The following is a 22,548-nucleotide window of genomic DNA, read 5'->3' on the forward strand; positions in this document are numbered from 1 at the left end:
CATCATTAATTTCTAACATTTATTTTGCCCTTGTTCTTATCAAACTGAATCAAATACAGGTCCTGAACTCAAGAGTTCATAATCCAGTGGGGGAAATATAGGTATTTCCACCACTGCATTAGCACTGGGAATCTTTAGAATCTGGAGTTAATGAAGATTTTTAACTTTTATTTAATTCATTTATGTATATATTCATTTATCCATTCAAACAAATGTTTATGGACGCCACCATGCACTAGGCTCTAAGGTTATAGCACCAAGTAAAACAGAATTTCTTATAATGATGAAATATGTTGGTCATGTAATCAGTGAAAAAAATTAAAGTTATTTGTACAAGTCAAAATGAAATAAAGCAAAAAAAAAAAAAAAAAAAAAAAAAAGAAAGAAAGCAAAAGTCAGCTTCTTTCCAGTGTGTTAGGACTTGGGCAGGGGGGAAGGACTTGGGCACTAAATTCTTTTTTTTTTTTTTTTTTGAGAAGGAGATAGGTGGGGGAGGGGCAAAAGGTGAAAGAATTTTAAGCAGGCTCCATGCTTAGCATGGAGCCTGATATGGGGCTCGATCTCACAACCCTGAGATCATGACCTGAGCTGAAATCACAAGTCAGCTGCTTAACCAACTGAGCCACCCAGGTGCCCCATTGGGCACCAAATTTTTATTTTTTCCCCTTAGGACGCTGATGGGGGCTTTGAAGCTGAACCTTGGTGGAGCTCCAGAAGGACCAGCTGGCACAGGCAAGACAGAAACCACCAAAGATCTGGCCAAAGCTTTGGCCAAGCAGGTAGGGAAATGCTGTGTATTCTTACCCTCACTTTCCTTTCCTCTCTGGACTTCTGTCCCAGAGAGTTGGCATGAAGTTCAAGATGGCTTAAGGGGAGAGTCAGAGTGGGGCCCTGGTTCCTGCTGTGGAATAGGAAGAGAGGAGCCCCACTTGTGTTTCATGTGCAGAGTAATTCAGATATGAGGGAACTCATCCCTAACAGTGTCTACATCCTCCTTCTCTCTAGTGTGTAGTCTTCAACTGCTCAGATGGTCTGGATTACAAAGCCATGGGGAAGTTTTTCAAGGGGCTAGCCCAGGCTGGAGCATGGGCCTGCTTTGATGAATTCAACAGGATTGAGGTAATGCTGCAACTTCCCTGCAGAGCAGGAGTTGATACAGGAGCCTTTTTCTGGGTTCTCAGCTCCTCTGTGACAGGGCCTTATGTGTCCTCTAAGATCCCTGCACAAAATACTCAATGAGCTAAACAAAACAGTCCCAGGAAGACAAAGTACATTTTTATATACATATTCATCGTCATCATATTCACTCACTTATTCAAAAATTTATGGAGCAGCTAGTATATGTCATATACTCTGCAATTGTTCATGACACAAAGATAAGGTAAGAAATGAGTGTTAAAATTTAGCAAAGGGAAATAATTAAATGAAACAAATAGAAAATGATATAGAAGTCTATAGTAGTGGTACAAAGGAGCCATCACAAAAGAGAAAGGGTGATTAGTTCTATTAGTTCTATTCGGGTGGGGAATTTAGGTCAGGAAATGTAAACATGCATTTAGAACCAATAAACAATGTTTGAATACATATGATGGGTGAAACATTATGCTACGTGCTAGAACAAAGATAAAATACTATGGAAATAAGTAACACACACGTACACCAATTTTCTTTCTCTTTACCAAAACCCCAAATCATGATCTTAATTTTAAATGTCTGGTTCTCAGATGATTGGATTTTGTCATTGCTAAGTGAGGGGAACTCTGGCAGAGTGGGGTGATGGCTGTCAAAGCAGTTAACATCAGTCAGCCATTCTCACCCCAGGTAGAAGTGCTGTCTGTGGTGGCTCAGCAGATTCTCAGCATTCAGCAAGCCATTATCCGGAAGCTAAAGACATTCATCTTTGAAGGCACTGAGCTCTCTCTAAACCCAACCTGTGCTGTCTTCATCACCATGAACCCCGGGTATGCTGGCAGGGCTGAGCTGCCAGACAACCTCAAGGTAAACATCAGTGTGTATAAATTCTGGGTGTACTTTATGGTAGTAACCGAGGATCCGTTGTTGTCAAGCAGGAATTGTGAGGTATTCTCATTTTTCAGGATAAGATAGAAATTGGGATTTCTACATGTAATCTGATTTTGTGATCCTACCTCAATGCAAACAAAACAAAACAAAACAAACCACTGTATGCCAAACAAAAGCATCTAATTATAAGACAGCATCAAAGTTAGACACAGAAAGCTCTGGAAAGCTCTGAGAAACCTAGGCTGAACCAGGGGCACCTGGGTGGCTCAGGTTAAGATCTCAGGGTCCTGGGATTGAGCCCCATGTCTGGCTCCCTGCTGAGTGGGGAGTCTGCTTCTCCCTCTCCCTCTGCCCTCCCCCTACACATGCTCATGCTCTCTCTTTTGCTCTCTCATTCTCTCTCTAATAATCTTTAAAAAAAAAAAAAAAAAAAAAACCTAGGCTGAACAACCTGGAGCTCCTCTTTATTACTATGGTTAAGCCAAGGTGGTGTCTATACCAAAGCAGACTATTCCAACCAGCTACAGAGATGACAAGAAAGCATATATTTCCCAGTGCCTACTACTGATCTGGCCTGAGTTACAGCGTGACAATAGCCATTGATCCTGCTCCTAGTGGAGAAGGAAGGTGCCTCTGAAGTGAAGAGAGTCACCCAGGCCATATTCAGGGGAATAGGCTATAGATGACCTTAACATGCTGCTCTCATGGGAAGAAAACCCTAAAGTACAAGATGGCTGGATCTCCTCCTATGGGAAGAGACTCTAGCACTCTAACTGTATGAAAAAAGGTACCAGAGAGAGACTTCCAGGCCTGCTTCTTTATGGATTTTCTTCTAAGTCATTGCTCCATCTCCCTGAGTAGAAGACACAAGAGAGAACCAGCCAAACCCATATGGGTATGTAACCTGCCAGAAATGCATCTGATCAGTGCTCTGGAATCTTTTTTTTCTTAAGATTTTATTTATTTATGCATAAGAGACACAGAGAGAGGCAGAGACATAAGTAGAGGGACAAGCAGGCTCCCTGCAGGGAGCCCAGTGCAGGACTCAATCCCAGAACCCCAGGATCATGACCTGAGTCAGAGGCGGATGCTCAACCAATGAGCCACCCAGGCGTCCCAGTGCTCTGGAATCTTATTCAGACCCTTTCTCCCTGCCCTCCAAATGGAAAAGAATCAGGGAGATCCTTAGGAATGGCTCCTCCCTCAAAGCCAGCCTAGGCCAGTGAGTACCAAAGTAGAATTTGGACCCACATTTCTTATTTTTACCACCCAATCATTGTGACTTCCCCTTACACCCTTCCCCCAGCCAACAACCCTGTTAGGTCTGCATAAGCAGGTTTCATGAGACAGTGTGGTATAGCAGACAACATCAGGGTTTGATGTTAAGAGGCCTAGGTTCTAGTCCTGGCTCTACCTCTAACTAACTGCTTGACTTCTCCTCTAAGATCTAAGGTAATAACAAGAGCTGATGTTTATTAAGCACTCGCTATGTGCCATACACTTTTCTAAGCACTTCACTTATATGATAACATTTATTCTCATGAGGGTGGTATGGTTGTTGGCTCATTTTGAGATGAAATAACTAGAGGAGTTAGATTACTTGCTCACAGCCACATTACTTGCTACCTAACAGAGCAAGGACTCAAATCAAGATCTGATATTAAAAAAAAAAAAAAAGATCTGATATTAAGATTGGTCCTGCATTCCTAAATGATTGCCTCTGTCCCTATTGAACACAGAAAGGGTCTGATAGTTGAATGATGCTCATTTGGCATAGGATAATGAGGTATTGTTAGAATATCAGCACCTAGGGCCTTCCACAAAACTATTGAGGGACATGGTATGACAACATGTCAGGCCAGTGGGGAAGGTAGCTGAGCAGTGGATCTGTCCAACAAAGATGGTCCCTCTGCATTTTCTCTTCCTGCTTTCCTTTCCTTGATTTCACTAGAGTGGCCTGAAAACCATACTGCTTCTTCTCTTTGCACCTGTAGACTTACCTTCCCCGAGTGTTCACTGTATGTGTTCAGGTTCTCAATGGCCATTTCTTTTCTAGGCCTTATTCCGGACAGTAGCCATGATGGTGCCAGATTATGCCCTTATTGGGGAAATCTCTCTCTACTCCATGGGGTTTCTGGACTCTAGAAGGTATGTTACATTGACTTTCCAGTAGGTTCTAAAGGCTCTGAAAGAGTACCATCTGTGTGATAGATTCAAGGTAAGTTGCCCATTGGAAGAAGAGAGAGGAACTCAAGAAATGTCCATTCCCTAGTTGATCTGAAAGCACATAGCCCCGGCTTTTTTGTCGACCCTATCCCTGGCCAGGAAATGGCCCAGATGCCTAAGTAAGGGCCTCCTCTCTCTTTATGTATCCTTGGACTTCTGCTAAAGAAATTGGCCTTTATATCCCAACCCTACTCCACACACACAAACACACACACACAAACACACACATACATGCACACAAACACATACACACATGCACAGCTTAAGGCAAGAGTTTAAAACATGAAATTATGCCAAGGTTGAAGAGGAAAATTTTAATATAATTTGTAATTAACATTGTTATCATCATAACATTTACTGACTTAAAAAAGTAAAGCATGTACATGGAAAAAAATTGTCATGTTATAGAAGTAAATAAAGGTAGTTTCTTCTCAGTGACCTTGTGTCTCACTCTCTGGGGATTAACATTGTTAATAGTTGGATGTTTCTTCCAAAACTTGTGTGTGTGCATGTACTTGTACATTCACATATATGTGTAGAAGTATCACACATGTAATTTCTTATATGATAGATTGTATACATATGTGTGTGCTTGCTGTTTTATTCCTAACTTTGAAAGAATTAGAAGGCTTCCTTAGTTCATCATGGTAGTTACCATGGTAACTTCTTCTCTTAGAGGAGAAGTAACTACCGTGGTAGTTCAAATGATAGTTCTCCATCAAGTCCATGAGCAAGCCTGATTCCTGAAGGGACAGGACACTGGGATGTTGGGAATGTCTGCTGAGCAGGAGCTGGTCCTCTCTGGCAATCTGCAGATGTATTTCTGCCCTCCTAGTCTCGCTCAGAAGATTGTGGCGACCTACCGCCTGTGCTCAGAGCAGCTGTCCTCACAGCATCACTATGACTACGGCATGCGGGCAGTCAAGTCTGTGCTCACGGCTGCTGGCAACCTGAAGCTCAAGTATCCTGAAGAGAATGAGAGTGTTCTGTTGCTCCGGGCCTTGCTTGATGTTAATCTGGCCAAGTTCTTGGCTCAAGATGTCCCTCTGTTTCAGGTATGCAGTGCTTTGGGACCTCGGCCAAGCACTGAGACTCAGTTTCTAAAGGCGAACTATTTGTCTGGCACTTTCTCCATCTCCAACCAGCAACCCCTACCACCAGACACCCTCCCTCGAAGTTAGATAATAATAGTGATAGCACTAGCCCTGTCTAGTTCCTGATTTTAATAAAAATGGTTTCACTGATAGAATAATAGCTGCCATTGGGTTTGGGTAGGTTTTTTTTTTTAACCAAATGTAGTTTTCTTTTGTAATTATTTTAATGCCTCTCTTCCTTATCAGACTGTGAGTTCCATAAAGACAGAAATCATGACTATCTTATTCATTCCCAGTACATTAATTGTCAAACAATACAGACTTATTAAATATTTATTGCCTTGTAAAAATTTTTTGGGAGGGAAATCATGTCTTACAGATAGTGTTGGACTTTGTATTTGTTGATGAGTTTTGGCATAGAAAAATGAGGTTTGGAATTTTAAAAAGATTTCTGCTGTCTATAAATCTCATTTTCAGAAAATATTGAGGTCATACCTCTGACAATTCATCCTTTCCACTTTCTCTCAAATTCTTGTTAACAGGGAATTATATCAGATTTGTTTCCTGGAGTTGTTCTTCCAAAGCCAGACTATGAAGTTTTTATGGAGGTACTGAATGAAAACATCAAAAAGATGAAACTCCAACCAGTACCTTGGTTTATTGGGAAAATTATCCAGGTTAGTTCCCTGTGTCCATATAGGAATGTACCTGGTTTATGTACACTGAAGTCAGGAATTGGAATTGTGGTAGACTGGAACTGAATGACAGCGATCAGAGGTGCCTAGATACAGATGGGGGTGCCTTCGGGTCTCATTTCTAGGAGGTGAAGTTGAAATCCAATGTTTTTCCTCTGACCATCTTCCATGGGGTACCTTTTTTTTTTTTTTTTTTAATTTGGGGATGAAACAAAACATTTGAGGGTGTTGGGCTTGAACTAGTCAGGACTTTCTCAGTTTCCAGTGATAGAAACCCACCTCAAACCATCTTGGTCAACAAGAGGGAATCTGTTCATTTACCTAACTTAAAAAGCCCAGGTGTATTTGACCTCAGACACTCAGATCTCAGATCTCAGATCTGAAAACCTTTCTCTTCATCTCTGGGCTGTCTCTGAGTTACAACTTCATTTTTGGTTGGGTCCCAGCAGCCTCAGTTTCAGATTGTCCCAGGGTCAAGCCCAGAAGGAAAAAGAGCATTGCTCTCCAAATTGCTTCAGCATAAAGTCTCAGTATTAGCTTTGAAGTGTGCTTTACTTTGAAGTAAAGTCACATGACCACCCCAGAACCAATTACCGGGAAGATCATTTATATTTTACAGATAAGTCTTTTTTTTTTTTTTAAGATTTTATTTATTTATTCATGAGAGACACAGAGAGAGAAAGAGAGAAAGGCAGAGACACAGGCAGAGGGAGAAGCAGGCTTCATGCAGGGAGACTGACGTGGGCCTCAATCCCGGGTGTCCAGGATCAGGCCCTGGGCTGAAGGCAGTGCTAAACCGCTGAGCCACTCAGGCTGCCCTACAGCTAAGTCTTTTAAGTCAGACAGTCTTCTGTCCAAATCCTGGCTCTGCTACTGATAAGCATGGGCAAGTTACTTAACCTCTCTTGGGCTCAGTATTCATTCCCACCACTAGATGCTAGTAAGTAATACCTGAGTGGATTAAATGAAATAATCTAGGTAAATCCCTTGATACTTAGCACATTGGTAGGTACAGAGCAAATAAGAGTACCCATTTCTTAAATAATACGGAACCTAAAAATGTATGTATTTATCCAAAAGATATTTACTTATTTGAGAGAGATAGAAAGAGTGAGAGAGAGAGAGAGTGTGTGTGTGTGTGAGGGGGTGGAGGGGCAGAGAGAATCTTAGGCAGGCTCCATGCCCAGTGTGGAGCCAGATGCAGGTCTCAATCTCACAACCCTGAGATCATGACCTGAACTTAAATCAGGAGTCAGACGCTTATCCAACTGAGCCACCCAGGTGCCCCTATCCAAGAGATATTTAGACTATAGATCATAAAAAAGGCTACAGTTCATCAGAGGTAGAAGTGACTGTGGGAATCCCCGTTTCAGTCCCTCATTCCCCATTGACTTCTGACTAGCTTGAAGTTCTGGGAGGTCTGCAATGATTAACTGCTTAAATGTCTCCTCCCAGATCTACGAGATGATGCTGGTAAGACATGGCTATATGATTGTTGGAGACCCCATGGGCGGCAAGACCTGTGCTTATAAAGTCTTGGCTGCAGCTCTGGGTGATTTATACGAAGGTAAAGCCCATATCCCTGGCTTCATGGGAGCATAGGACTTCCCCCTAGGTTGGCTCGCTCCATGGAGATAATGCCAGGCTGTTAGTTTTGCCATCCCTGGATTGTAACATCAGAGCCAGAAATAGAACATGGTACACAGATGTCTGCAAGCAGAAAATAAAGGTGGGGGTGGGGGAGCTTTAACAGGGATTTTATGTGCATCTTATTAAGTGGAGGAATTTTCGCTTATTTCTCACATGCTGAATAATAGCTTCTCCAAAGACTTTTTTTCTTAAGATTTTATGTATTTATTCATGAGAGACAGAGAGAGAAAGGCAGAGACACAGACAGAGGGAGAAGCAGGCTCCATGCAGGGAGCCTGATATGAGACTGATCCTGGGTCTCCAGGATCACACCCTGGGCCCAAGGCAGGCGCTAAACTGCTGAGCCATCCGGGGATTCCCCTCCAAAGACTTTCCAATGAGAGAGAAACTCCTGCCACTGTCCTAAACAAATTATCCTGAAAGCCAATTATTGCATGGTTTCTTTTCTTCTCCTTTTTTCTTTTCATCATTTCTTCCCCTCTCTTCCCTTCCTTTCCCTTTTCCTTTTTTCTCCCTCCCTCCTTCCACCCCTTTCCTCCTTCCTCCCATTTGATGTAGAAGATAAAACCTCAGGCTTTTTTTTTTTTTCTTTTTTAAAGATGTTATTTATTTATTCATGAGAGACACAGAGAGAGAGGGAAGCAGAGACACAGGCAGAGGGAGAAGCAGGCTCCCTGGGGTGGGGAGCCAATGCAGGACTCAATTCTAGGACCCTGGGATCATGCCCTGAGCTGAAAGCAGACACTCAATCACTGAGCCACCCAGGGATCCCAAAACCTCAGACTTTTGAATCAGAGCCAGATCTTGGACAAATGACTAAAGCTCTCTTAGCTTCTGTTCCCCACGTGTGAAATGGGATTGTTGTGAGAATTAAATGAGATTATGCAGGAAAATAACCTAGCACAGTTCCTGCTTGACAAATGAAAGCTATGTGTATTGCCAGAGCAACAATTTTGAAGTTTTTTCCTTCATAAAAAAGCAAGCCTGTGTTTTTGTTTATTTTTTTATTTTTTTAAAGATTTTATTTATTTATTCATGTGAGACGGGGGGGTGGGGGGAGGCAGAGACACAGGCAGAGGGAGAAGTAGACTCCATGCAGGGTGCCTGACATGGGACTCGATCCCCGGTCTCCAGGATCACACTCTGGGCTGAAGGCGGCACTAAACCGCTGAGCCACCCAGGCTGCCCCTGTTTGTTTATTTTTTTAAAGATTTATTGATTTATTTTAGAGAGTGAGAGAGTAGAGGGGAGAGGCAGAGAGAGAGAGAAATCCAAGCAGACTCAGTGCTCTTGACTTAGTACTGGATCTTAAGACCTTGAGATCATGACCTGAGCTGAAACAAGAGTCAGATGCTCAACCAGCTGTGCCACCCGGGCACCCCACAAGCCAGCAGTTTTGAAAAGCAATGCCTTATATTTACACAATTCCTTCCAGTACTTCATCTTAACATGTTTTTTCTAACAATATTTGTTGACTTGAGTTGCTGTTGGATTTTTGAGGTTTTTTGTTTTGGAGACTAATGTGGCCTACGAACTAATTAGGGAGTTTCAAACTTCATATTCTGGTCATGTGAACACAGTTTAGGAAACTAAATGAAGAGAAAAGAGGCTTCCCTATTACTTTTGCCTTGGGATTCTGCAGAAATGGTTCTTTATTTAGTTCATGGTTCAGGCACTCCAACTTTTCCTTACTCTGAAGAATCATGTACAAGTGTGGTTATTTTCAACTCTTTTATCAGGTGCACTTGATGTGCCATCTATTAGCCTGTGTTGGATCCTAGTACTCTCATGGTGTGACTGTCTCAGAGGCCACTTGCTGAACAACTAAGAAGAGGTTTCAGGACTAAACTAGTCCTTCAGATAGAGGCGGGGGTGGGGGAGTAATGAGTATTTTCTAGAATCTTTTACATGTAAGCTGTTATCTCAAGTCAAAGCCAAGGTTCTTAGGGTAGTTGTGACAGCCAGGTACATAAAGACATCTGGTAGCACGGACCTCCCTCTCTCCCTTACTACTTGAGTTCATTTCAGCCCAAGCAGATTTCTTTAGATCTTTAGCATATTTGCCCTGTTTGAAATGAGACCCAAGAAAATATGCTGGGACACTAATGGGCATAATAACCTACATTTAAGTCATTGCACATCCAGATATCCTGATCTTTATAATGACTGAGTACGAATTTTATAAGGACTCTCCTAGGATGGCATATTCTTGACGGTTGGTCAGTCTGAGATGGCATTACCTCTTGTCTAATGTTCTGGTCTTGCCAGAACCTGTGTAACTCATGTTGGACCTTCTTGCCCAGCCAACCAGATGGACGAATTTGCTGTGGAGTACAGGATCATCAACCCCAAGGCCATCACCATGGGGCAGCTCTATGGGTGCTTTGACCCAGTGAGCCATGAATGGACAGATGGTATCCTTGCCAATGCTTTCCGGGAGCAAGCGTCTTCAATGTCTGATGAACGCAAGTGGATTATATTTGATGGGCCAGTAGATGCTGTTTGGATTGAAAATATGAACACAGTTCTGGATGACAATAAAAAGGTACTACTTAGTGTCCTATCACTGTTACATAGGTATGGTATAAATTCTCTTATTCAAGTAATTGACCAAAACTATATAATGCATACATTTATTGCAGTAAAAATAAATGCCCCACAAGAAAGTAACAGCTTATGAATTACGCTTCTGTTTGTACTTGTAGTTGGTAAGCTTTGTATGTTTAGGGATAATGTTGCATTGTAGTTAAAAGCCTAGGTATTGATATCATATTGAATCACCAGCTCTAGAATTGAGCTGTTGGACCTCAATTTCCTCATTTGTTAAAAGGTAGTAACAGAATAGGGATATTGGCAATTAAACAAGTAGCACATACATTGTGCCTGATATGTGGAATGTGTTTTGGTTATCCATTGCTGTATACTTAGAGACTTAAAACAGCCATTTACTTTGCTCATAATATTGTGGATTATAAAGTTTGGAAGGGCTCAGCTGGGTTTCCATGTGCCTTGGGTGTCTCACTTAGTGAGCTTGGAACAGTGGCACTTCTTACATGGTAGTTAATTTTCCAAAAGGCAGGAAGTGACAGCTTCCAGAAAATTAAGAGCTGTAGTTGGAACTGGCATATAGCATCGCTTTTTCTCAATTCTATGAGTCTAAGAAGTCACAGGGCCTGCCCAGATTCAAGGGAGTGGGGAGAGAGGCTCCACTTCTTGATGGAGCAGGGCAAGGCCACTTTGCAAAAACACACATGGGATGGAAGCTGTCACTGCAACAGTCTTTGGAAAATATATTCTGCCACAGTAAGCATAGCACCTAAAGAGCTTGGACTCTGGAGCTGGATAGCCTGAGTTCAAACTCTGCACTGCCACCTCCAGCTGGATGAACCAAGGCAAGCTATTCAGTTTCATCATCTGTAAAATGGGAACAATAGTGTCCACATCATAGTGTTAATCAGGAAGATGAGATAAGATAATATTCCCCAGGTGCTTTTAATAGCACCTGACATATAACAAGTGTTATCTTACTGTATGTTAAAATAAAATTAAATTAATCATCATTTTTAAGGAAGAGTTTCTACACTGAATATACACGATTATCAAATCAAAATATGCTTTCCTAGTGCATTAAAATTTCACAAGACTGTGAGTGAGTCATGCTCAACAATGGAAGACCTAATTATCCAAATTACACACACATGCTAATTATAGCACGTGCATAACTTTGATTACATAACATATAAAAATAGAAATGTTTTATTACATGATATAGGGTATGTTATATAAACTAATTGTACAAATGTACTATTGGTCTTAAGATAATTATAAAGAATCAATAATCAGTGAATTTTCTGATGACTCTTCTCTGGGTGTAAATCAAACTAGTGTCAGAGGTATCAGTGTCTTTTACTTTTCTTAATATTCAGAGATGACACTGCTGGTGGTGTCAGCCCCATAACAGCTATGACCTTCCTGGGGATACATGCAGTGACCTGCTTCCAGGTGTGTTTTATGTGGGCCAGGTAATGTAAGGACTTGTTTAGTACAACTTTGGATGAGCAGCAGGGAGTGATAGGGTTTTCTTTTTGCCCCTGAGAGACCAAAGCCTCACGTAATCTTATGACTTAACTATCTCACTTAAACCCATGTTGGCAAATGGGAAGCAGCACTACTATCTTTGTACATACTCAGAGGCTGCCCTATGTACTCACACTACTTTCTATGGGGACATACCTACTAACCACTAGGACTTCTGATGGCCTTTCCTTCCATCCCAGAAAGGATTTGTGGAAATGCTCTTGTCCCTCTAGCCCTGCACCAGTTCATGAGGGATTCCAAAAGGAGTCTTTCATGGGAAACAAGCAAATAAAACAGGAGGAAGGTATGAGTTAAGTTCTATGTTAAACACTGAGTAAGAACTATGAAACTTGCTATAGTCTGATAACTTCTCAATCTTCCATCTGCACAGAGATTTTTGTCTGTTTTATCCTACGCACCTGTGCCTGATGCATAGTTGGTACTCAAGAAATATTTGTTGAATGAACTTCAACCATCTCTGTCTGCCCTGAGGCCTTTCACTTGCGGATGGAATCTAACCCCTTTGCCTGACTTTCCCACCTCTGCTTTGTACTTTCAGCTATGTTTAATGAGTGGAGAAATTATCCAGATGAGCCCTAAGATGAGTCTGATCTTTGAGCCAGCAGATCTGGAGCAGGCCTCTCCAGCCACTGTGAGCAGGTCAGTGAGCCTTACACTGGTATCCTGAGGGTTGTGTGGCCTCACTGACCCTAAAAACCCACAAATGTGATTAAGTGGATCACCGACATTATTTGTTGTCCCTCTGATTTATCCTAAACCCAGTCTTCAACCCATGGTGCTGGTAGGAATCTAAAATTGGACATGTACTTTGGAAAGGAGTTTGATATGATCTTCTAAGATTGAAACTTCACATGTGTCATGACCAGCAATTCTACTTCTAATAAACTTTTGCCCGTGTACAATAAAATTCATCTACAGGAATTCTCAGAGTGGCATAATTAACAATAACAAACACTTGGAAGCAACCCAAATGCCCATTAACAGGAATGAATTAATGTAATCAAGTCAAAAATTGTAATTTTTTATCATTTTATTTTATTTTTGTTCCATAATGATAAGTGTACTCTTTAATCCTCATCTCCTATCTCACCCATACCCCACCCACCTCCCCTCTGGTAACCATTACTTTGTTCTCTATAGTTAAGAGTCTGTTTCTTGGTTTGCCTCTCTCTTTTTCTTATTTCCTTTGTGCATTTGTTTCTTAAATTCCACATATGAGTGAAATTATATGGTATTTGTCCTTCTCTGACTGACTTATTTCATTTAGCATAATATTCTCTAGCTCTGTCCTTGTTGTTGCAAGTGGCAAGATTTCATTCTTTTTATGGCCAAGTAATATTCTGCTTTATAGAAATATCACATCTTTATCTATTTATCTATGGATTGCTTCCATAATATGGTTATTGTAAATAATGCTGAAATAAACATAGAGGTACATGTATCCCTTTGAATGAATGTTTCTGTAGCAAATTATAATATTTATATATCACTCAAAATAAATGAATTGTGCTGACGTGGAACCCAATGGATAAATCTTATTAAATACAGTAAGTATAAAATCTTAGCAATATTATGTATGAAGTAAGCCCACAATATTACATACAGCATGATGTCTTCCTTTAAACTGCTAAAAACAACTAAAATAAATATATATGCATTTTAGGAACATATGTAAGAAAGAAATCAATCAATAAATGGGTAACCATGATATCCAAGAGACTGTGTTTCCTCAGGTAGGGAAAGCCAGACGTATAGGGTAAGGGAGACCATTGGGGTTAGATGAAGATTATTGTCAAGATCCAAGCTTCTGTCTGGGTGGTGGGTTCATGAGCACTCACTACATTATTGAAAACAACTAAGAAAGGCCATGCATGGGCTAATGTTAGTGTGCTAAGGATGATAAGTAATCCAATCCTGTGTGCCTGAAGTTCATAAAACAATAAAAATCAGTCCACATTCCAAAAAGCAATGTCAGGGAGTAGAAAGAGCAGTGGCAAGTCAGACCAACTTGGGCTCCCACCCTGGCCATGCCAATGTCTAGCTGTGATACCTCTTTGAAGTCACTCAGCCTCTCTGAGCCACACTCTCCTCATATCTAAAATGTGACCATTAAGAAGAATATTTAGAGATAAAGACCATTAGGATGTAGCATAGTGCCTAACGTGCAGTAGATAATAAATAGCAGCCATATTAGTAACAAACAAGAGAGTACCTAGACATAATAGAATGGGGAAAAACACAAAACATTTACTACATAAAGGATCAGTACATGCTAATAGTAATGTTAATAATAGTTTACATGGATTAAGAGTTTTCTTAATCCGGAAATGGTGCTGAATTATTATTTTCTTATTTAACCATTACAATAGCCTTATGAACTATGTATTTTTTTTAAGATTTCTTGATTTACAACAAAGATGTAGAATTTCAGAGACAATAAGGAAATATTGCCCAAGGTTACTCAGATAGTCGAATCTGGAGCTGGGATTTAGACCCAGGGCACTCTAACTCCCAAGCCCCAGCTATTATCACTGGCTTTCAGCCTTTCCTGACAAAATCTGGGACCCTTCCCTTTGGGCTGGAGCTGGTGAGGATCTGTGTCCCAATCCAAACTCCAGCCTCTTACTTTACCGTGACTGCCTGCATTTACCTCACAACTGTCTGCTTGGGAACCTGGATGTGGATCAGGCTGGTCCTCTCTTTGTGCCTGCCAGGTGTGGGATGATCTACATGGAGCCCCATCAACTAGGCTGGAAGCCCTTGAAGGACTCATACATGGACACCCTTCCCACTAGCCTCACTGAAGAGCATAAGGAATTGGTGAGACCATCACATTTCTTTACTTCCCTCCTTCCCTGTCTCCATATTCCTCATTACTAATACCTTCTACACACATCTTCATCTAGATGTCATGCCCTTTCCCATTGCCCTACTTGCAGAAATATCTCTAGAAATTGCTCTAGAATAGGCCAGATTAGAAAGAACTATGCTCCTCTCTGAACTGCTACTCCCCATCCTGGTGACCTTTACTCTGTATCTTCCATAGCTAGGCACCTGGAACCAGTGTAGAAAAGCTTGTATTGCAGCTACTAAAAGTGTCTATACCTGTTTTCCCTTCCTAAAAAATAAGTGAACATGTAGGTTAGGTGGGTACCCGAGCACAGTCTCAGACTAGGGAAGCAGAACCCAGGCTTTTGGTGTCTCCTGTTTTTCCCTGTGTTAGTAGAGTTCCCTAGGAAAGGTTCCCACTGAAGAAGTCAAGAAAGGTATAGTTAGGTTCTCTTCCCACTGCAGAAACACTCTGGTGAGCTATGTAGAATGGCCATTCCTGTCCCATTTATGTACATGTACAATGTATATAATGTAATTGCATACATTTATACAGATACATGTCCACATGCACACCCAGAGACGAGTCTACATACCTGCACCAGAAGCCTTCAGGGACTCCTTAAGTGTCCTTAGTTCGAAGTCTAGCTTCTTAACAAGACCTCTGAGGCTACGATCTGGCCCTGCCTGCCTTTCCAACCTCATCACCTGCCTTCTTCCTCAGCTTGTTACCCTGCAGCCCTTGCATTTTGTTCTCATTCCTAGAAGACCCCAGGTTTCATCCCCTCAAGGCTTTTGCACCTTTTCTTCCTCTTCCTGAAAATATCCCATTTTATCTTGTGAGGGATAATTCTCCTTTATTATCCTGGTCTCAACATAAAGGTCTCCTACTCTTAGAAGCCTTCCCTGACCATCCTACTAAGCCCTTCCTGTTATTCCCCATTGTAACACCTTTATTTGTCTCCTGCTGGTACTTTTCATGAGTTTAAGTACTTTATTTCCTTGACTGTTTATTTATTGTTTGTATGCCGCTCAGTAATCTCCACGAGGGCAGAGATCTTGTATATCTTGTCAGTTGTTTATCCTCAGCACCTACAACATGGCAGTGAGCAGATGCTCAATAAATATTTATTGGCTGGATGAATATACCACATATCCATGTACACATGTATCATTCATTCATACATCATTCATTCATGTATATTCTATACATTTATAATATAGATATGTATGCACACATATACATATCTATTAATGCATTTATTTAGTGATGACCTGCCTACTTCTAAAAAAAAATGACAAGATAATTTACAGTGACAGCCACATATAACAAAAATGAAAAAAAAACTCAAATGAGAGGAGAAAGGAGGAATTTTTAAAAAAGAGTAGCTGGGGTGGGTAGCAGAGACAAGAATCATTATACCCACAAGTGAATACATACAAAGAATTACTGAAAATGAGCCCCAAACTTAGCTCTGTGCTTCTTCTTTTTGTTTTTTTGGGTTTTTTAGATTTTATTTATTTATTCATGAGAGACACAGAGAAAGAGAGGCAGAGACAGGCAGAGGGAGAAGCAGGCTCCATGCAAGGAGCCCGACGCGGGACTCGATCCTGGATCTCCAGGATCACACCCTGGGTTGAAGGCGGTGCTAAACCGCTGAGCCACCGAGGCTGCCCAACTCTGCTTCTTATGGCTACTTTATACAGGAGTCCAACCTTACAAATGCAGAACAGTCATTTGAAAATATTGTTTAGAGTTCCTAACATTTTTTGTACAAGCAAGTCAGATACCCAGTCTGGGTCCTAAAATTATTTTGTAGCTGACCCACAGTAGCTCCAAGTATCCCTGAGTATCTAGCTCTGGGGTGTGAAACAGGGATGGCATTGTGGGCTGCACAGCCTGTCCATTAAGTAGGAAGCTAGTCAGGAGCTTTGGTGTCTGTAATCTTTTTTCCCCATACACCCATTCTCAAAAATAATCAGCAACTCTACCAGCATCTCCAGCCTTCCAGAGGTATACTGAGGCATTGATCTTAACGTTCATTTTTTGATAACATGTCTTCAAATTTCACTTCTACCTTCAGGTCAATGATATGTTTATGTGGCTTGTCCAGCCCTGCCTAGAATTTATTCGACTTCAGTGTAAATTTGTGGTCCAAACATCTCCTGTCCACCTTGCCTTCTCAATGATGAGACTGTATTCCTCCCTGCTTGGTATGTGCTACCTAATATTCTTAAGCCAAATGAAAGTGGAGTATGTGTGGGATATTTTTTCTTCTCCCCATCTCTTCTATTCCCCTTACCATGAGTCACAATGAGACCAGAATTTTGGTCTAGAATAAGCAAGCGTTCGGAGTATAGCCAGTAGAGTTTAGTGGAAGAGTCCATGTGTTTTGGTTTACCCTTAATCTGGATTAATTTCCTGAGTATTTTTATGCAAATTACCTCATCTTTTCCTCTCTTAGTTTCCTCATCTACACAATGGGAGTAATAACTTTTGTCCATCTTTACCTAACTAGAATATCCTGGAGGGAAACAAATTTAGATGATAGTGTGAATGTATCTGAGAAAAAAATTCAAAGTCCTGAAAAAAATAAGTCCACAAATTTTCCCATGCTAAAAAAAATTTACAAAAATCTGAATTCACTAATTACATGGTTACACTGTTAAGAGAGCTGATCACATCAGTCTACAAAACTAGAGAACCTTCTCTAGGACATGGCAAGCACATAAATCCTAGAATTATTTATTTAATGGTCCTGGAGAAGTTCTCAGTAATTATCTCACATAAATCAAATTGCATTGAATTCTGTTGGAAGTGATCAAGGCGTGTCCATTTGGAGAACTTTTACTAGATGCCAATTCTTTTTCAAGATGCCACATAATTCAAACTCAAGATGGATCTTCCTATAATTCCTATTACATGAACATTTTTTTCAGCTCATTTCTTCCAAAAGCATTTATAGGTGCAGGTAAAAAATATAACATGGTGAACAATTGAGTGGAGACTTTCTTTGGCTACATTTTATGTGATTTTCTGAAGTTAAAATTACCAGCAATTTTTTCAAAGGCACACTAACTGCATACAATGCCATATATTTGCATCATTAGTTGTTAAGTTTTGCATACTTTCCCAAACTCTGTGTCCTATCCTTGTGTAGTATCTCCTCTAGGGAAGAAAGCATCGGATGAAGAATGGACTCATTGTTCCCAGCACTGAGTGACATAATCTCTTGCCTTCCCAAATCTATAGTCTTGAATCCTTATTAGGAGTGCTAAAAGACACACAACTACAAAAACTGGGGACTAGGTTTGAATGCACACATACCTGATTTCAAAGCCCTAACTTTTTACTCTGCTAGTGCTAAAATGCAAGAGCATGATAACTATGATCAACAAGGCCTTAAGATAAAGAATAAAAAACACATTTTTAGCCTTTTATGTTAAAATAATTTTAAACTTGCAAAAAAAATTGCTAAAAGTATGTTGAGTCACATATCCCTTTACCTAGCTTCCTTTAATGTTAACATCTTATATAACCAAGGCACAACGATCAGAATAAAAATAATTAACATTGATACTATATACTATTAACTATACTACAGACTTTATTTGGTTTTCACCAATTTTTTCTCAAATGTCCTTTTTCTGTTCCAGGATCCAATTCAGGGGGTCACATTTTTATAAATCGTATCTCATTTGTCTCTTCTAATCTATGCCATTTCTTCAGTCTTTCCTTGTCTTTTTTTTTTTTTTTTTTGAATAAACTCTACCTCCAGCATGGGACCTCATGACCCTTAGATCAAGATTTGCATGCTCCACTCTTTCTTTACCTTCTATAACTTTGTCACTTGATAATACTGGCCAATTATTTTATAGAATATCTCTCAATTTAAGTTTGCCTCATGTTTTCTCATAATTAGATTGGGTTTATGCATTTTCAGCAAGAATACTACAAAAGTGATGATGCATCCTTCTCAGTGCATCATAAGAAGGTACCTGATGTTGATAGATCTTATGACTGGTGAAGGCTGTTTGTCAAAGTTAGCTTTGGCCAGAGCCACATTTCTCCAGTGTAATGTTATGTTTTTCCTTCATAATTGGTAAGTATTTGGGGGAATATAATTTGAAACTATGCAAATATCCTATTTCTCCCCAAATTTTCCTCCACTGATTTTAACATCCAGTAGTGAGTCTTGTGTACCATAGTTACAACAGTGGCATTTGCCTAATGTTAATTTTCCATTTCTATATATATTCCTTCTACATTTACTAATTAGAATTCTTCTGTAAGGAAGAACTGTTCTTCCTTATTTATTTGCTAATTCAGTTATTTACTAACTAAAGTATGGACTCATAGATATTTATTTTATTCTATGGGTTATAATCCAATGTTGTAATTATTTTGTTCCTCAAATGTCTTTAGCCATTGAGAGCTCCTTCAGGTTGGTTCCTGTGTCCTTTCAAAATTAGAAAAATTAAAAAATATATTTTAAAATATATGAAATATATTAAAATATATTCTAAAGTATATAAAAATAAAATAAGAAAAGGGGCACCTGGGTATCTCAGGTGATTAAGTGTCTGACTCCTGATTTCAACTCAGGTTTTGATCTTAGGGTCGTGAGTTCAAGCCCTGCATTGGGCTCACACTGGGCATGGAGCCTACTTTTAAAAAAAGAAAAGAAAAATGATTAAAAACTAGCACTTATGTATATAAGTGGATAAAGGACCTGGTGGGTGATAGCCACTCAGCCACTATCAGTCCCCTCCCCAGAGCCCACACAGACCAAACCACCCAATTCACATTGTTTAGATCTGTATATAGGTGGATATATGCAGCTTCTCTTAAGGTTCCTTTTTCTTGCTTTTAGATGAAATCAGGGAAATAGATGAGGAAAGTGAATTATATGAAGGTCTGACAAGTCAACAGATCTTTCTCTGGCTGCAAGGTCTATTCCTCTTTGCCTTGGTGTGGACCGTGGCAGGCACCATCAATGCGGAGAGCAGGAAGAAATTTGATCTGTTTTTCCGCAACCTGATCATGGGTATGGATGATAAGAATCCAAGGCCCAAAAGCGTCAAACTCACAAAAAACAACATCTTTCCAGACAGAGGTAACAGTACTTGTTTGTTTTGTTTTGCTGTAATAATTTGGATCGTATGGTTCCAAATCCAATCAAAATGTGTGGTCCAAGTAAGATTTTTACAAAGGCTTGGGGAGATTTTTTAGCTTGCCTGATTGGGTCCACATTTATAAGAGATGGGTGGTCCTGAAGTCAGGGTCTTATGGGATGTTTTAACTATTTTCATTTAGAAAAATTCATACAAGTTTTTTCTCCTCAAAATTACCCATGCTCAAACAGGCTCCAGGTGATAGAATGAAAAATGTAGCACTTTTGTTTTTCTTATTTCCTTCTAGTCCTGTTTTGTGTGTTTAAATTCATCACATCATGGTGATTATGACATTAATATTTGTTGTAATTTTGTCATTGTAATATATTGAAATGTTTCCAATTTTGCTGTATACATTATCTTCAAAATGATCACCATAATGACTGGATACTCTATGTGTGACATCATTTACTAAAAGAGTAAAAGATTTTTTTCTTTTAAGTAGCTTTTACTGTTTTTATTCTTACCACCATAATAACATATAAAATTTAGAAGATACAGAGAAGGGAATAGCTGAAAATAAAAACCAGTGGTAATCTAACTACCTAGAAATAGTTTCAATATTTTTTCTTCTAGTTTTTTCTATATTTCTTTAACAAAAAGGAGATCAAAATATAAATGCTTTCCAAATGGCTATACTTTTTGTGATTATAAAAAAGTATATGAATGGCCATGAAGTAACTTCTGGAGTGATAGTAACATATATATGGAAAGAGATTTGGTCTACACTAGATATGTGCATTTGTCAAAACTCAGTGAATGTACACTTAAGATTTGTGCATTTCATTGTATATAAATTTTATATCAAGAGGAAAAATATAAACAAATATTGAACAGGAAATAATATAAATGTTAAAGTTTATGGGGAAGTTTATTTTTTTTTGAGATTTTATTTATTTATTCTTGAGACAGAGAGAGAGAGAGAGACAGAGAGAGAGAGGGGCAGAGAGAGAGAGGCAGAGACACAGGCAGAGGGAGAAGCAGGCTCCATGAAGGGAGCCTGACGTGGAACTCGATCCGGGGTCTCCAAGATCAGGCCCTGGGCTGAAGGCAGCACTAAACTGCTGAGCCACCAGGCTGCCCTATGGGGAAGTTTAAAATAAGATGACTTAATGAATGGATAGAGGAATAAACAGGTGTATGATAAGACAAGTAAAAACTAATGGTAAAATTTAGGAGAGGGCTATACAAATGTTTGCTGTGCAATGTTTTCAGTATTTATGTTTGAAACTTTATATAATAATCATAATAAATGAATGAACAAGTAGATGTCAGTACCCCTCTACACAGTTTTTCCTCAGCACATGTAGCACACTTTATGTCATCTATCGAATGAACTGCATAGAGGCCCTGGACCATTAGTTAGATAGTAGTACATTTATACTTTTCCTCTTTCTTTTTTTAAAGATTTATTTATTTTCTTCATTTGAGAGAGAGAGCATGGGGGAAGGGAGGGGCAGAGGGACAGGGAGAGAGAAACTCAAGCGGACTCTGTGCTGAGTTCAGAGCTTGACTTGGGGCTTGGTCTCATGACTCTGAGATTGTGAACTGACCTGAAACCAAGGGTCAGACACCCAACTGACTGAATCTTTTTGTCTTTCTTTCTTCTTTCTCTTCCTCTTCCACCTCTCCCTTCATCTTTTATTTATTCTTGGGTTTAGAAGATTATTTTTTTATTGTGCTAAAATGTGCATAACATAAAAAATTTACCATTTCAACTCTTTTTAAGTGTACAGTTTAGTAATGTTAGGCATTGTTCTGCAACCATCACCACCATTTATCTCCAGAACTTTTTCCATCTTCACAAACTAAAACTCCATGTTCTATGAACATTAATTCCCCATATTCCCCTCCTTCTGTCCCCATGGCAACAACCATTCTACTTTCAGTCTATAAATTTGACTACTCTAGGTATCTCATATAAGTAGAAGCATATGGTATTTGTCCTTCTTTGAAAGTTTATTTCACTTAGTAATATTTTCACAGTTCACCTATGTTGTAGGATGTGTCAGAATTTCCTTCCTTTTTAAGGCTGAATAATACTCCATTGTGTGTTAATACCACATTTTGTTTCTCTCTTCATCCGTTGGTAGACACTTGAGTTGCTCTCACCTTTTGGCTGTTGTGAATAATACTGCTATACACATGAGGGTACAAATGTTTGTTTGAGTCTCTTGCTTTCATTTCTTTTAGCTATATGTTCAAAAGTGGAATTTATAGATCATATGGTAATTCTGTGTTCAAGTTTGTGAGGAATTGCCACAATGTTTTCCATAGTGGTTGTACCATTTTACATTCCTACCAGCAATGCACACGAATTCTAATTTTTCCACATTCTCATGTATTGTTTTGTTTTTTATAATAGCTATACTGAGTGTGAAATGCATTCTTGATTTTTTAGAAAAATATGAATAGATCATATAATAAAATATATATATTTAAAGATAACCACTACTAACATTTCAGTAACCATCCTTTTGACATTTCCCTATGCATATATGTGCACATAGATTTATTTTTTCAAACTTGGGATGGTTCTGCACTTGCTTTCATTATTTTTAGCTTTTGCTATCATTAACAACATTGTGATGAACAGTGTTCTGGTGGCTACCTACTTGCTTGATCTATGATTATTTTCTTAGGATAATTTCCAAGAAATAAAATAGCTGAATCAAGGATCAATACAATTTTAAAGCTTTTGATTGAAATTTTAGAGCTTTTATTTTTTTAATAATAAATTTATTTTTTATTGGTGTTCA

At 39.4% G+C, this 22,548-nt stretch overlaps 1 protein-coding gene across 5 annotated transcripts in view; it reads left to right on the plus strand.

Moving 5' to 3' along the window:
* The window catches only part of DNAH3 (dynein axonemal heavy chain 3), a 171,473-nt gene that overhangs the window by 80,514 nt on the left and 68,411 nt on the right, over positions 1-22,548 (plus strand). For all 5 annotated transcript variants that reach the window (XM_049111320.1, XM_049111321.1, XM_049111322.1 and 2 more), the window contains 12 exons: positions 671-779; positions 1,006-1,119; positions 1,822-1,998; positions 4,079-4,170; positions 5,084-5,303; positions 5,885-6,019; positions 7,493-7,604; positions 9,991-10,232; positions 12,324-12,424; positions 14,500-14,605; positions 16,699-16,828; positions 19,489-19,731. In XM_049111320.1, coding sequence (XP_048967277.1) covers positions 671-779; positions 1,006-1,119; positions 1,822-1,998; positions 4,079-4,170; positions 5,084-5,303; positions 5,885-6,019; positions 7,493-7,604; positions 9,991-10,232; positions 12,324-12,424; positions 14,500-14,605; positions 16,699-16,828; positions 19,489-19,731 — 1,781 coding nt within the window. The remainder of the gene's footprint in view (positions 1-670; positions 780-1,005; positions 1,120-1,821; positions 1,999-4,078; positions 4,171-5,083; positions 5,304-5,884; positions 6,020-7,492; positions 7,605-9,990; positions 10,233-12,323; positions 12,425-14,499; positions 14,606-16,698; positions 16,829-19,488; positions 19,732-22,548) is intronic.

The sequence above is a fragment of the Canis lupus genome, chromosome 6, assembly GCF_003254725.2.
Source record: "Canis lupus dingo isolate Sandy chromosome 6, ASM325472v2, whole genome shotgun sequence".
NCBI lineage: Eukaryota > Metazoa > Chordata > Mammalia > Carnivora > Canidae > Canis > Canis lupus.